Genomic DNA, 16,846 nt, shown 5'->3' with positions numbered 1-16,846 from the left:
CAGAACATGAGGTATATTTTTCAGCTGGTGTTCCATCTAAGGTTCATTTTCATGATAGATCGATGCATCATTTAGTCTTTAAAATGTAAAGATTGTGTGTGTGTGTGTGTGTGTTTTTAAAGGTTACTCACACTTTGCCCAGAACCCAAAGCGTCCAAATACCTATCTAACACTCCAAAACAACAACAAAAAACCCTCTACGTCTTCTTTCATTAATGAAAAAAAAACCCAAAACATTTAGCACGTCCTGATATTGGAACCAGCAGATGTTCGACTTTTTTGTTGGGGGAAAAAAAAGTGAAACAATTCATGGATTATCTAAAGAGTCGTGGCGCAGCCATGGAGTTTTTTTGGGGATGGAGGGAAATTAATATTTTGAGGTCACAAAATATTACAGATTTTCTCGAGTTAACTTATTTTGTGCTCACAAGATAAAACTTCTTCAAAAAATACAGAATAACTACATTGAGGTGATGTGTTATAAATAAAAATGCCTCAGTTTCTCACTCTCTTACTTTCTAAATGGTTACTCTCTAAATTTCTGGTCCTTCCATGGCTCCACAGTGTTCCAACTATTTTCTGATGAATTACTAGTTGCACTTGTAGTTGCATATTGCATGAATTGAACAGACAAGTGTCTCCCAGTGGAATGATGGAACAATCCTGCTCTGTCAGCTCTTTGGTGCTGCAGGAAAAAGAGCGCGCAATGATCAGAGTTTGCAGCCGGAGTGGGAAAACCTCCTCTTTCTGTGTAGCTTCAGCGGTGTTTGCTGCTAATATCATCTCTGGCTGGCCAGAGGCTGTGTGCCAGCCTGCTCTGTCTGTCCGCCAGCCTTCCAGCACCTGATGGAAAACAACTGGCAATCCCTCTGGAGACGAGCACATCTGGTAGACACATGCTACATCTGGCCATCAGTCCTGCAGATTTAAAACACTGACTGATCCCATCTCTCATGTGAGAAAAAAACAACAACAAACCTATCTATCAAACAGAAACGCTTAATTGTATTGGACGTTATTGCATGATATTGAGAGAATCTTTTGTTGATTTTATTGCTTTTTAGAATATTTATGAATATCACAGTTTTTTCACCCTCCCCATTTACTGTCTTGTTTGTCCGAGCCCAAGTGTTCCCGGAAAAGTGGTTGAAAACCACGTGGAGCAAAAATGTAGCTCCTCTGGTCATTCAGATGGGATTCCTCTCGGAATGCTGACGAGGTGAACTGGACCAGATAAAACAACTCTGGGGCCAATGGGCCACTCTTCAGTTATATGCAAATAAACCACTGAAACCATCGTAGATATTTGGAAATATTCCCAAAACTACGAGAAATATGCCTGATTTTTTTTTTTTTTTTTTTTTTTATTTCCTGAGATTTTGATGAAAATGACAACAAAAAAAACTCTCCTGCTGGATCTGCTCCTTTGACTGGATATGTCCCAAAATATACTGTGCTCTTCCCTGACCCATGCTCCACCCTTTCCCCAAGGTTCACAAACATCTCACTGCTAGTTTTCATATTTTCTCACTGAAGCTCAGACAAACAAATAGCGACAATACCCCAATCTGCTTGGCCGAATAGATTTTGAGCACCAACGCACCAAAATCTTTGTAGGAGATCAGATACATACAAGAAACATGATAGTAAAGGATATTGAATAAGAGAGTGGTTTACGTAAAGGGTTAAGGCTGTGAGAACGAATATATGATGTTTTCTGAGACAAAAATAAACTGATGCTCAATGTGGGAAAACACTACCAGGTGTATTGATAAGAAGCCAGCGTAACTGTACAATAATACTGCTATTTATAAGGTGCCAAACACGTGAAGCATATTTTCCGTACCTGCGTTGTACTCGCACGAAATGAATTTTAAACCAGCCTGCACGTGGTAGAAACAAGGAATCTGCGTGATGAGGGGTCAAGGGAAGGTCACGGTGATGCTTTGGACACATTTACATTCATCATGTGAGAAAACTGTTCTGTAGTCATTCAAGTACTCGCAGCGTCTTGAGCTCACAAAGATGTTTTTTCCTTCTTGCATTACTTTGTTTTTGACTCCAGAATGCAGAAAGAGCTACCAAATGTATAACTAGCTTGAAGCTAACGGGTAAAGCTAACGGCTATCAAGAGCTAGCAGCAAACAATACAGGATGATGCAGTTGAGAGTTTGTAAATAGCCGTTTTGGGCTGTTTTTGTTGTTGTTGTTTTTTGCGAATGTTAGCCGTCAGTCCTTGTTAACTTGAAGCTAAAAATACATGTCTGGCTCTTACAACATTCTGAAATCACACAAAAAAACTGATGCATGACTGAAAAAATGTGAACTAAAGATATGTCTTTGTGAGTACTTGAGCACCAAAATGTACTTTTTGGGTGAAGAATCACTTCAAAAACCATTCCTTCCTCAAAAATAAAAGTGGTACAGTCTCATACAAATCTGTGACACATGGATGGCATACATAGTTTCCCCCCAGCCCACTGGAACCGTCATTGGGATGAGTTTCGCAACGTTCCTGACGTAGTTATGATTGACGCCAGCGCTGCGACTGGCATGACTCAGACAGCCCTGGGGTCCTTAAATAATGATCCATGTTACTTAAGTGTAACATGCTGAGCCACTGTTTTGCCCATGCTTTCATTGAGATACAATCTACAGATGAATTAATCTGACTCAACGTTCAAACGAGCGCATTATAGTGTCTTTCAGTTTGATTCTCGTGGACTCTAAGTTGGCTCCTGTACTCCACTGTCGCTGGAAAATGTTCATAACCGACACAGGACAAAAGAGCTCTAAACGAAGGAAATGGTACACTGATTCCTGCTGATAGAGGCATAGCTGGGAGCTTTTAAACACTGAAATGTTCTCACACCTCTTTAGAAACCAGACAAAGACGATATAATAGGAGGTGATGAAGTTTCAGACCTGGAACAAAAGAGCAGGTCCCGAGGAATGGGACGGAGAGGGAAAAAGAGAAAGATGTGTGTCAACTGGTGGGAATGAGAAGGTAATGGATGCAAAGCCGGTTTGGTCTTTCTCTTCTACACTTGTGAGGACCGAAAGGTCAACGCAACGAGGAACATCCGAAATAAGCAAGTTTGGCATCTTTGAACGGGGAAAGCATGAGACTGTTTGGGTTGTGATCGTGGTAGATTAGAGTCGCTTGAGTTGTAGTAGATCAGATGTAACATACAGGATGCTGCAGTGCAGGTGTTTTCTGTCTAAATACTATTATTTTGTCAATTTGAGATTTATTTGCATTGTCTAAACAGGGGAATGAGCCAACACGAAGATAAATCCAGACAGAAAGGAAGAACTTGGTGGATTTTAGACACTGGGTTGGTATTGGTTTGAGTTTATGTGGTTCACACACACAAAATCTAATTTGGATCGGAGTGAAAATACTGGTCTCATAATACATATTTGACTATGAATCAAATATTGTCAGTGAGGTACGCAAAGGAGGTGCAAATTTCGATTTGTCTCTGCAAAGATGAAATGACCTCAAAAGATCAGGAATCTGTTCCAAAGTCAAAACTGTTGCTAATCTAAGTTCAATACAATACACATGTATCATCATGCGATAAAGGCATTGTGCCTTTGAGATGAAGCGGGAAAGGAAACCTGCGTGCCAACAGTCCCTGAGAAAACAATCATGTAGTTCTGAAACTACCTGTTAAGCAAGGAAAGAGACGAAGCGTCCTCATCAGCTCTTAAATGTTTATTCTCTTCGAGTGGCTTCCTTATCTCAAGGTCCACTCCCAGCTCGAAACGCAAGTTAACCTTAACTTTAAATTCTACGTATCGATATCATTTCGAAGTAAAAGAATCAGATTACATTTAGGTTAATGATGGTCCTGGATCGGCATGTGTCAGGGAGGCTGAGGTTTCAGGTTGCAGGTAGCAATGTGCAAGTGTATGTGTGTGAGAGAAAGAGAGAGTGAGATGTGTGTGTGTGTGTGTGTGTGTGTGTGTGTGTGTGTGTGTGTGTATGTGTGTGAGAGAAAGAGAGAGTGAGAGGTGTGTGTGTGTGTGTGTGTGTGTGTGAAAACCAGATTGTGGTGAATCACATCTTGACAAGCAGGGAGGCGTGGTCCAGAGGGCGGGGCTAGGCTCAGGCCTGGCACCAGTCCAGTCCAAGCCCATCTCATCTCTATAAGAAGAGCCGGGTCCTCCTGGTCTCACCAGCACTCAGCTGAAGCCATCCACCCAGGGAGCCTGTCACCAGACAACATCTCACCAGGACAAGCATGGGCAGACAAAAGACATATTTGGACAAACTGTCCAGGACCTTCCAGATCCGGAACCTGCTGCTCCGCCAGGCCCTGGCAGAGTGTCTTGGCACCCTCATCCTTGTGGTAAGTTGTATGTGTGCGTGTGTGTGTGTGTGTGTGTGTGCGCGTGCAAGTGTGTGAGCTGTGAGCGTATAACAGACCTGCACAATTAATTTGAATATTATTTAAATGTTTCCAAATGCAAGGTCCAAATCAAACTGCATTGTTCATATCTGTTTTATCAATATTGTCTCAATAGCACAAAATAATGTGAAAATGAAACATTGTGGTGCTGCAGAACTAACAGAAAAGTTCCCTGCAAAAAAATCACATAAAAAGTCGCAGTGAAAATGTAAACATGTCCATCCCAACGTATGGAAAACAGTCTGTCTGCTCAACCCTTGAATAGGTGCCTCTAGAATGAATTAATCACTGCAAAAGCTTTAAAAGAAAATGTGACGCTCTTCATGAGTTGCAATTTACTTTCTGCTGATGAGTTCAGCTCCACCTCAGAGTATTTCAAGTACCCTCACTATGCATTTGTTCCATTCATGCTGCGAAATGATCCATCACTCTCTGGATGACAGCACTTCTCTGATTTTTCTGATTGCATGTTTGAAGAGAGATCATAAAAATATTGAACGGGCACATAAATTCATAGACATCAAAAGCAGTCCGGGGACAGTCATTATTCTCCAAGTGTGTGAGTGCACGCTGACTTTGACTGAGCAAACCAGCAGGTTATTTACTTAGTATTTACTTGGAGCTGAGATCCAGGATCCTGGAGTCAAACCCTCTTTTATCACATGACACAAAGCTCGGTCTGGATATTTGTTTGTGAACATCCATGTGAGTGACAATGACGAATAGTTACAGCGTCATCAGAGTTTGGCATTCCAGCACGCCGACGGAGAGGAGCAACAGTCCCGGTCATAAATTAGATTTATGGATTAAATTTCAAATTCAAAGCTGTTCTAAGCTGCTGCTCTTTGAAAGGCATTTCAGGGTTGAATGTTTTGCTTCAAATAAAACCACCTCATAACCTGAAACTACTTCTAACAGTCCTGACTCGAATACAACAGCTTAGGAGGGTGTGGAAGCATGCAGCCATCAACTGACGTAAACCTTTGACTTGGGAAAAAAAAATGTGGTGGAGTAGAAACGAGCTTCATCAGACTCAAACAATGTCTTGGTTAATATCTTAACCAGAGCTGATACTTTGAGGGTGAAATATTCAATAACTGAGTCAGATGATTGAGCGTGTGCTGGGAGGACGGACGGGACTGAAAGGTGTGGCTCTGTCATTAAATGGTGACACACGTCAATGAAGGGCGTCGCTGATGATTGGCACTCCTGGTTATCTTGCTCATTCTGCTGCTATGGAAACCGAGTCTCGGCTAGAAAACAAATGGATGGACATCCATCACATGGTACAAATGTTCTAGTTGTGACTAATAAAAAAACTACGAGAACGTAGTAGGTAGTGAAGGATTACTAGCAAAGACGTGTCGTGACAGACGTGTGAATACCATGAGGTTCCTTGTACGTGATCATTGATCATAGCTGCTGTCGACCTATGTAGATGAGAACCATCGAGGCGTGTTCGTCTGAGCCGAAGTCATGTTGAATTCAGAGAGGTGCCCATTTCAAACCATGTCAACACCTCAGATTCCTCCTCTACTTCCAACTTCAGTTCCGCTGCAGCAGGGGGGCTTCTGAGAATCCTCATCCTGGACTTAAACAGGTCACAAAAGGTGTTATTGAGGGACTGTTTCCAAGCCAGAGGTTGGGTTTTTTTTTTTGTACCGTCAGGTTTTAAACAGTTGCCAACTGTGTGTTTCAGCAGACTCTGTTTTATAGATATAAGCTTCCTGACTGTGCTTAAAAGCTGAATCAACTCGCTAAATGTTGGTTGGGAAGTGGTGCGGTGCTGTTAGCTAATAACAACATTATGAAAGTAACGTAAGCGGCTGGAATCCTTCAAGTGCTGAACGTGGTAAAACGTGGGAGTCAGGAATAACACTCACTGCTGCTGAATTCAGTGTTCGATTTCAGGATTTCCTTTCTGGTAGTACAAAAGCGTCTAAGTCAGTAATCAACAGGACAGCATTTACAATCTGATGACTCTGACATTTAAAAGAGTGTTTCTATTTCCAGCCCGTCGTGGCGTGACATCAAGGAGACGTGCAGTCACACTCCAAAAACAATTCAGCTCAACGCATTTCCAACATGGGGTGTTATTCCTGTAGTTTTTCCAGTAATGGCTGGTCTCATTGGAGGTGAAAGAGAGTTTAGACTGAGTTCAGTGGTGATGAACACCAGGTGCCCGTCCCTGTGCGTCTAGCTCCTTCGAGCTAACCCTGAGTCCTGCGGTCGGGGCGAAAGGCATCTTCATCAGGGGGTTTCTGGAGCAGCAGAGCAAACCAGATCCGCACACTTGTTTTACCACTAGCATGGGACTCTGGGACATTAAAACATAATCACAGAGTATGAAGAACTACAGTTCAGTGTGTGCTTGTTAACTTTATTCTATACAGAGCATTTGCATAAAAACTTCTTGGTTTGACAGCATTATATCTGTTCTATCATCCAAAAAGGAAACTGCTCTTCCTTCCCCAGTAGCAGCAACAGTTCCCCCTATCAAGGTTACTTCAATGACCTTTCTAGACAGCATACAGAATGAATACAATAGAGCTCTTTAACAGAGTACAGGTCCTGTAATGGATCTTTGTTCCCGTGGATCTGCTGATGGTGATCATGTTGCCTGAGTTTACATGACCTTGACTGGCCAACTAAGTCATGTTGAATTCATCTAAAATTCTTGTAACACGGCAGTTGGCTCTGCGGCCGCTGGTCGATGTTGACACGGTGAGTTTGGAAGTTAGCAGCTCGTTATGGCACAGACTGCTCCTTCTGCCAACGAGGCTAACGACTTCCTGAACCCTTGATGGACTCTTTCACATTAAAAAACTGTGCTTCTAATAGAACATGAAGAGAATTTGACTCAGTTCCAGACTTTATTGACAGGCCACAGTGCCTGTACCTAAACATATGACTCAACCACAGTTTTGTAGGGTTATATAAAAATAATAATCTCCTCATACTAGGAACACGGGCCAAAAGAACCATTCAGTTTTGGAGCAGATCTCTTTAATGTAGGAAGAAAAATGCCATTTTTTCAATCCTGACATTGGCTGAGGACCTTCTGGCGGCTAGGTTAACCATTAGAATCAGCATTGTGTACCCAGGATAGTGTAAACTTATTTCTCCTCTCTCTCTTTCTCTCCAGATGTTTGGCTGTGGTGCAGTGGCCCAGCTGGTTCTGAGTGGTGGTTCCCATGGCTTGTTTCTCACTGTCAACTTCGCCTTTGGATTCGCCGCCACCCTGGGCATCCTCGTCTGTGGCCAAGTGTCAGGTGCGCAACAGTGCTACAGAATCTTGAACTAATGTTTCAGTGACTCATTTTCAGAACCTTTCCTGGAGTCTGATTGTTGTGTCAGATGATACGGTTGCTCTCCGTCTTTGTAATTCTGTCTTTATCTACATGCACAGGTGGTCATCTGAACCCTGCAGTGACCTTTGCCCTGTGCCTGCTCGGAAGAGAGCGCTGGAGAAAATTCCCCATGTACTTCCTCTTTCAGACAATCGGTGCTTTCTTCGGTGCTGCAATCATTTTTGGCATGTACTACGGTAAGGAATGTGGAGATGAGCTTTAGGAAAGTTTCCTGTTGTAGCTATAAGAGACAAAAACTTATATTTTCTCTGCTTCATGGCTTCAGATGCCCTGTGGGATCATCCGGGCTGTTTCAACGTGACTGGACCTAAAGCCACAGCCGGCATCTTTGCTACCTACCCTGGAAAACATCTCACCATTGTCAATGGCTTCTTCGATCAGGTGCTCTTTTGAGATGTGAAAATATGCTCAATGCCAAATTTTATTTTTTAAACTATACGATCAGGTGTTTAACCCTTCCACCCGCCTCTCGCTGACAGATTATCGGCACAGCAGCACTGATCGTTTGTATCCTGGCTATTGTTGATCCATACAACAACCCCATCCCTCAAGGGCTGGAGGCCTTCACCGTGGGCTTTGTGGTTCTGGTCATCGGCTTGTCCATGGGCTTCAACTCTGGTTACGCTGTGAATCCTGCCAGAGACCTCGGACCACGTATTTTCACTGCTATCGCTGGCTGGGGCACTGATGTTTTCACGTACGCGCAGTTCCTTTAAAATCTATTTTACTTTGCAAAATGCTCTTCTTTCTCGATGGAATTATTTAAAAAAAAATGATTTTCTTTTCCTTTCCTCACTCCTCAGTGTCAGAAACGGCTGGTTCCTGGTGCCCGTTTTCGCCCCGTTCCTTGGCACCATCATCGGCGTCATCATCTACCAGCTGATGGTTGGCTTCCACGTGGAGGGAGAAGTACGTGACAGGAAGGGCACGGAACAGGAGAACGTCAGACTCACCAATGTCACCAGCAATGACAACCCCAAAGAGGCTACCAAAGAAATGCACTGAGTGTGTCGGGCGTATGCAGCTACACGCTCGGAAACATGCACATTTGTAAATAATGACACCCAATGGATTTTTATTTTCTTCCAGCCAAAACTTTTTCTTCACCACTTTTACAGCTGTTATGATTTCTCCCAAGATAGTGAGTTCATGACCACGCTGTCTTTACACTGACTGTATCATATTATAGAGGAACATCTGTGTAGAGGGGAGAAACACAACATCAGAAACATAGAATTACATTAATTCTTTTAAAAGACTAGAGCACTCCAGGTTGAACAGTATTTTATGCCTTATATAGTTATATATTTGTACACAGTCCAGAGCCTTTCAATGTTACTTCAAAATTGTGAAAATCATCAGTTAACTGGGGAACGACTTCCTCAAACTAATCCAAGAGCCCAGCAGCTGCTACAGAAGAATGTTAAATACAGCGAGAGAGAGATGTGGACTACGTCTACTCTGCTGTTTAGAGCTGTTTGGCAATGACTCTATTCTTCCTTTATCCTTTCTCAATTCTGCCCTGCTCTCCCGCGCAGTTATATTAAAGCTGCTGTATTTATATTCACCGTGTGCCCTGAAAAAAAAGGGCAAACCAATAAACCACCATGTCATCTGAAACTCAATCACAGTCATGAATAGCCTCTGGGGGCAACAGCCAAAATTTCTGGGCTTCCAGATTTGCCGGCGGATATCCGGGCCAAGACTTCCTCTTCTATTTGCCATTTATAGCATACAGTTTGTGTAGCAACCTGAGACGGGAGATGGGAGAGATGACATCTGTTATTATTGTTTCAGTTGTTATGAGGAGTTTGTGCGTCTGCTCCTCGGTGAATGCGATCCGTCTCTTCTGCGCTGCAACTCGACTTCGTACCACGGAACCAAAGTACATTCAACAATCCAGTTGCATTGATGCAACGTCAAAATATTGGCCATACATATCGGCATTTTAAAAGTGTGCATCATTTTTTGGAATTCCAATGCCACGTTTCTCTCTTCAGGCTCAAGCACACCGCTTTTGGAAATAAAATGGCCAAATAATATTTGAGTATTTAGTTGCCGTGTGTGAGTTGATGTGAATTGGAAGGCGACATCGTCTCAAATCAATCGCAGGCGTCTGAATCAAATCAAAATCCCATCGTGGCCCACTTTGGGATTTCAGCAAATATCGTATCTTTTGGTGAGGAACTGACCTGACATGGTGTCGCGATGAAGCTGGCGATTCCCACCCCTCCTTCCAGGCTCTTCCCTTAAGATTCTGCCCTCGGATCTTTTTGCAGAAATAATCAGCTGCCAAACTGAAATGTTACTGGAAACTATAAGTTTCATGCTTCATAATATTAGAAATGTGTTTTAAAAAAAATGCATTTACTATTACATGTACAGGACCATGTAACTGTATTAACGTTATTGTGTTGTGAGAGTATCTCGTGTTGCCACGGTTGGGTGCTCAACTAGGCCATGAGCCCTCTCGTGTTTTGTATGTAGGTTGAGGAGATATGCTTTTGTACTGATACAATAAAGTTGTTTTTATTGTTGCATGAATGTGGATCATGTTCCTGGTTGTTTGCTGTCCCCCCCCCCCCCCCCCCCCCCATATCTTTTCAGGTGGCTTCTCTTTTCTACTGAAAATAAGTGAGTTACATTTGTCCTTGTTCAAATGTTCAAAACTCAGTTCGTTTCCCCGAGCAAACATTTGGATTATCTTGAGTCTAAGTCTGATCCAAGCTGTAAGTCATGTAGCCGGAGTAAGGCCTTAATCAAAAAATAAGAAGACATGTTAATTGAGTTCTAGTCTGTCAACATATATTTAGGAGATGAGCTTTAAATCAATTACTCAAATGAAGAAAAATTTCTCGACTTTTTTTTTTTTGGCCCAGTAAGAAATGTAAGAGCAGCGTGCAGATTTGAGAGCTCAGTCGAAACACATGATGAGTGTATTCACTCAGCTGCGCTCTTGGAAAAAATGATTTTTATGTTCCCAAATGGAGACCTGGTTGGTCCATCATTATGCAGCACACAGCAGTATTTTTACAGTGAGCTTTTCAAGGCTACACTTTATTTCCAAGAATACCTCAGTATCCACAGACCAGAGGAGCAGAGCCGAGGGACCAAATCTGCTTTGGTCCTCCATGCCAACGCTTCAGTTAGATGAAATCTTTCCTACTCGCCATTTCCAAACCTCGTGACCTTACACCTTCTCAGCCTTTCATGCTGTTTTCATCAGAATCAGACAAGAGGCAAATCTGTTCTTGCAGGACGATGTGAATCAGTGGTTTTGCACAATAACTTCCAACAGGTCTTAGCAGGTCACTTTGCATGTGTGGAAAGGATTAGCAGACTGACTCAGTGCAAAATGCACAGACACACACACATAATGGCAGACAAAAGAGTCTGAATACACACAATAAATGTGAAAACGTGTGAGCAGAGGCAGGTTTAAACTTTGAGCAGCCATCATTAATAACTTTGTATAAAAATGATAAATCATCACCTCTTGCATCTTTCACCTCGTTTTTTTTTTGGTTTTACTTTGAAGCAGTAGCTGTGGGCTGTAGAGTAAAAGCTCTAAAATCACTCTACACTTAACACCAAAACCACAACTACAAAAGAAAAGAGAATGAGTGCCTCTACATTTGTCAGGTGACCAGAAACATGCATGTAAAGAGCAGAAATCAGCTCAGCTTTATTTCACAGCAGACTGGACGGTGCAACAAGACGTTCTTGAAGTTTGTAGGATGAGACAAAAGCGAAAAGAAAGACACTGGACAGTATATATTCAAATTATGACGTAATTAGGGTTGCTCCAGTCATATCAGACCCAAAACACAATATACAAACCACACCGGCGATCATCATTGAAAACCATTCAACACAACTGTAGTAAAACTAGAAATCAATTACCAAGCCATAGAGTTGTAAACAGCTCCAGTTAGACGCTATTCTCCCCTCATTATGCTGTAATTAGACACAAACGACACGTTTTTACTTTCTTACAGTGCCCTTTGTTTTTCATTAGAAGAAAACAAGCTCATCAGGTCACGTGTGGTCACTACTTGGCACGTTCCTCGCAGCCTGGGTTTTCTCTGGTGTCCCGTGGAGTTCCTAGCTAGTCATTCATAGCAGACGAGCAAACAGCACATGCTTCCTCGACGCTATACTCACCTCAGCAACCCGGCCACGCAACGCCATGTCCCCTCCTGACCCCGGTTACGACCCTTCCAGCTTTTATTATTCTTTCTTTGTGGGTAATCTCCAGCACATTACAGCAGGACTGTACTGTAAACTACAGTGAAATCTGACCTAAGACCTTGCAGCAACAACAACAACAACAACAACAAAAAGGAAAAAAAATACAGATGAGGAAATGATTATAGGTCAGCTGCAATTTGAAACAAAGGAAGAAAAACAAAAACAGCCAGCTAACCAAGCTAATGTTGGCAAAAGCGAGCTGGCCTTTTGTGAATATCCCTTCTACTCCTTTCCCACTGGACAAAAAAACAAACAAACAAACTGTTAAATCTGACTTTTGTGTACATTGAGAAAGAGGTTATTCTAAACTCAATCCAGGTCAAATTGTCCTGCAGCGGTCAGACTCCAGTATTTATTGGCTCCGGCTCCCATGAGCAAAACCCAGGAGAACACAATAATTGGGACCCACGTATGACGAGGGGTCGAGGCTCCGATATCATGCTGCACTGTCATGAAGGTAGTGAAAGCGTCTCGGCAATAAACGTTTGTTTTCCGGTGTGTTGAGTGATGTCATGGACAGACATGGACAAACACTGCTTTGCTGCTGGAGACACCCTGCAGCTCCAGCAGGCGGGGGGCGCTGCTGCTGCTCTGGGATCACCAGTTCTTCCTCTAGCTGGACAGCAGATGTGAACTACTACCAACAGCTTACTGAGATGCAAAGTGATTTCACTCTTCTTTACCACACAGTTCTGTTCTGCAAATCTAATGTTAAATTAAAAGTCTAATGCAATTCCAGCTATTTTCCCATTTGCAATTCTCCCAGAGTCGGTTGGGACACCGTGATCATAAACAGTCTGATGGATTAACTGGTGCTGAGTAGTGTGTTGAGGAATATGTTATGTATTTGGCTAAGTACAGTAATATAAATACCTACTAACTCCACAGGATTCCAGAGAACATCCAGGCTGACCACAATTGACCCGATGTGATTTGACTTTAGTTTTCGGTCCAATTTTCTCCTAATGAGCAACAGATGACCTTCGAAGAATCAAACAAAAATGCAAGTCCTTTAAGCTCTCAGTGATTTATCTGACTCAAAACTAGTTTTTTTTTTACTTAATATGATGGACAGTGCAGCTTGTTAACTCTTAATTGTGTGCTTGTAGTTCACCGTTGAAAACGCGTTTTCATGGCCTTAAAGTGCTTTGAAGGCTCGTTTCTGGGCTACTCAGAGCCGTCACAGCCGCTACATCTTAGGGTTAGACATGTTCCAACCAGCTAATATTAGGATAGTAGCTTGACTATCAGCTGGAATAAATGAAGGGATCTTTCATTAATTGTATTTGACCATTTTTAAATTGGTCGTGCAGGTGTATTGAGGAAACTGTCTGGGGTTTTACTTTTGCTGTCTCTACCTCTTTGATTTATTCAATTGGAAATCCTGGAGGAACAGCCAGGTGAGCTTTCTCCAGTTCTGATGCTAAGATAAGCCAAGCGAATCCTGGTTCAAGCTACATCCATCACACACTGCATTATCAATCTAACTCAGGGCAAGAATATTCCTTTAACCGTATGAGATCCAACAGCAGAAAAGCAGATTTGTGAGTTTCGGCTGAGGCTCCCAAGACTCAAACTCAGACTGTTGTCATCCGACTGGAGCGTGTCAACACAGCAACAGCGAGAGTATTTAAAGCAGTTCCTCGTATCAGGCAACGAAATGAAGCCCTCAAGTTGATGGCAGTGACCTAGAAAACTATCAGATGCTCTGGAGAATGGTCAGCAGTGGTGTACGCTACACACAATCTGCAGTTACTGGACTGAAACATGTAAAAGCACCAATAACACACAGCACTCACCTCATGTTAGTAGACATGTGTTATCTATCATGGACGGCTACGCTGCCCAAAGCTCCAGTGGAATTTTACCATTAGATCAGGTTTGATACGTTACGGCTCGTTATATTCTGCAACGAGTACCCTGCAAAAACTGACATTGATATTTACATGTAAATTAAGGTGTTGCTTCCTGCGGCTGCAGAGATTTTATACACATCCACATTTCCTCATGAATGTGTCAAGCCATGTTAACCAGTGGCAAACGCAGTCGCTGTAAGAAGACAAGCAAAATGGTTGTTTCAACTCCACAAGACATGCTAAAGTGTTTAGTTAATATCAGTCGCAAAGCTTCCAGCATTACACCACACTGGGAGGAGGATACCTGGATCTCTCGCAAAAGAGAGAGAACCCTTCTTCTCAAAATAGGATGCTTTCATGGTAAAACTGTATAAACCCTCAATATAGCACAGAACATACCAAGTATATTCCTTTTCCCAATAACTGGGATTGGGCATCACTGTAAATTCTCCGTCACATCCCCAAGGCCAAGTTTTCTATACCAAAGCCTTTGCACCTGGACTGATTTCAGCATTGTATAACACACAGAGAACACGGGACACAACAAGTCCGAGCAAAACAAGCAGGAGAGCGCAGGGGACCGTCCTGGTGAGTTCAAACAACTTTCACCCTGGAATTTACACAGCACTTAAATGTATCTCACATTCTTGGATGGGCTGTCTGGGTCGGGCTGGGACACTAACGGCCTGTTTTGTTGTATATGTTATGAAACACCTGAGGGGAGAGTTGCTACATGTGCAGGCCATGTGTGATTATGAGGTCACAGCGAATCCAAATAAAAGGAGATACAGCAACAGGTTCAATACCATAGTTACCAACAACACACAAAAGTTGCCATTTTGCGGTTTTAAAGCAAACGCACACGGACTCTAAGTCAACTCTGGTATTTATGCTGCAGAATATTCTATTTCAGTGACTGAAGCCGTGTCGGTCTTTCTCTTGAATGTGTAAAACAACGACTGCCTGCCGTGATGACACGTTTCACAAAAACAAACTAACACATGCCCACAAGATGTTGGCACGTTTCTTTCCGGAATCAAATAGAAGAGTGGCCATTGTGTATCGCCCAGGGGTAAACAGAGGATGCTCCTAAATCTGGGGTCTCTTCCTTCCTCTCCTCTCTTAAGCCTTTCACTGATGTCCGGCGCTCTCACTTCACCAAACTAAATCACTCTGTTTCGCATGTGTCAGCTGTGACGCTTGGCTCTGTGACTGGGGTCCATCTCCCGACTCTTATCAAAGGTTTGTGCTGCCACCAGCGGGTCCGAGGTGAAAGTGACTTTATGCGCTTTGACTTCAGAACAATTTGCCGTTTATTTCTTGGATAAAGCAGTTTAACGTCCCAGTCACATCCACTTCATAAAGTGATACACAGTACTGGATCGGACACAAAAAGACTGAACATTTCTTGCAGACTGCAAATGATCTCAAAATCCTGTGCGCGTCATAACCAAACAAATTCAGAAACAGGAAGTGAGGTCATATCTCGTTAATGCTTTGATGCATTAGCCCCAAACTTGGCATATGGGCACAGGACACCTTTCTGAAGATATGGCAAATAAATAAATAAATAAATAAAAAATCTGCAGCATTTGTTACTCCCTGGGGAGTGCCACAATAATCAAGACTCTCTAATTGCTATCAGTGATTACAGCCACCGTTCTGACATGAATACATCAAGTTGCCGTGGCGACTCTGCCAGGCCATACTGCTTGGCCCCCTCACATTTGCTTGTAGTGCTATTTTGCAGCACTCTGTGCTTTTTGTATGTTGATTTTGATATATTCTAGAGCCCAGCTGCAGTTGTTTTTGACCCTGCTCTATTTACATCACACATTCAGCACGTTTTGTGCCTGACAGGTTTCGGTAAACCTCAGACAAAGCGATGACTCAATCAAAGATCTTTGAAAAAAATAACATGCAAACAGAAACAATGTAATAATAAAAAGAGAGAATTGTTTGAGAGGAGGCTGAGACTGATCTGTATGTATTAAATGCTGAGTCAGCCCTTTCACAACTCTTACTCACACAGGTGTCACTCCCACCTCCCTCTGCCTCACCTGAAGAGGACACGTCTGTGCACATAAACTCCAGTCCAGTTTGTGAGTGTTGGGACGGTGACATGTCCCACTTTGCTCAGCACTAAAGCACCCTGCATTTAAAATGCAACAACAGCAAAGTTACTGAGCTCACTTTCAGCTTCAGGGTGTGAATGAGTGCTGTAGTGCGGAGCAACAATGCACGACTGCTAAAGCTTTCCAGGTCAACAACTTCACATTAGCGCATAAGAAAGGTCATTTAAGTACGATTAAGGCGGTGACACAATGATGTAGTTTATACAAGGTTCGGGTCATTTCACAAATATTCATTCAAGTAATTCACTTATGGATTCATTTGTAAAAAACAACAACAACAACAACAACAACAGCAATCCTCTGTTTTTCTCAACAGGCATGTGGATGTGGTTTGGGAGGGTGTAAGACGCCATTTTCAGGGTGCTGTTCATTAACATTGTGCTGTCTCATTAGTATAAACACAACCAGCGGGAGATGTCAGCTCTAGGCTCGCTCTTACTTTCCCCAGAAAAAACTATTCAGGGATGGCCATTAAAAGCAGCAAAAAGGTAGAAGTACTACCTGGAATACACTTCTGACAAAAACAAAGTGCTACATTCTCAAAAACAGGTGTGTCCACACAGATCTGCTCATTATTGTTCATTTGAAGGAGACATCAAATCCTTATTACCAACACCCATGCCTCTCCCAAAGCACATGAAAACAGCATTTGGGATATCTGCTGTAAACTGGCTCATCCAGCTGGGAAGTTTCCGTGCCATAGGGAAATGTCCTGTCCTCTGGTGCCACCACGACGCGGATCATCAACTCAACATGTGTGTGATTCCTGCAGGCCGACAGACTGTCTGATATACAGACTATCATTCCCCTGCAAC

The 16,846-nt window shown here is 42.7% G+C and overlaps 1 protein-coding gene across 1 annotated transcript; it reads left to right on the top strand.

Annotated features, from left to right (window-relative positions):
• The first annotated feature begins 4,176 nt into the window (after positions 1–4,176).
• aqp3a (aquaporin 3a) lies at positions 4,177–10,337 on the top strand. Its single transcript, XM_086205927.1, has 6 exons — positions 4,177–4,358; positions 7,564–7,690; positions 7,828–7,965; positions 8,055–8,170; positions 8,269–8,486; positions 8,593–10,337. The coding sequence occupies exons 1-6, from the start codon at positions 4,251–4,253 to the stop codon at positions 8,792–8,794; spliced, it is 909 nt and encodes a 302-aa protein (XP_086062053.1). The 5' UTR covers positions 4,177–4,250; the 3' UTR covers positions 8,795–10,337.
• The last annotated feature ends 6,509 nt before the right edge of the window (positions 10,338–16,846 follow it).

The sequence above is a fragment of the Aulostomus chinensis genome, chromosome 6 (genome assembly GCF_037954235.1).
Source record: "Aulostomus chinensis isolate RoL2024-O1b breed Wild chromosome 6, RoL_Achi_v1.0, whole genome shotgun sequence".
In the NCBI taxonomy this organism is placed as follows: Eukaryota; Metazoa; Chordata; class Actinopteri; order Syngnathiformes; family Aulostomidae; genus Aulostomus; species Aulostomus chinensis.
The sequence above is the reverse complement of the archived record's forward strand: the minus strand, read 5'-3'. Positions and strand labels throughout refer to the sequence as shown.

Coding starts and splice junctions, on each gene's coding strand:
- aqp3a (XM_086205927.1), top strand. CDS start 4,251: ATGGGCAGACAAAAGACATATTTGGACAAACTGTCCAGGACCTTCCAG. Junction 7,691..7,827: donor CGTCTGTGGCCAAGTGTCAG/GTGCGCAACAGT, acceptor CTACATGCACAG/GTGGTCATCTGAACCCTGCA. Junction 7,966..8,054: donor CATTTTTGGCATGTACTACG/GTAAGGAATGTG, acceptor TCATGGCTTCAG/ATGCCCTGTGGGATCATCCG.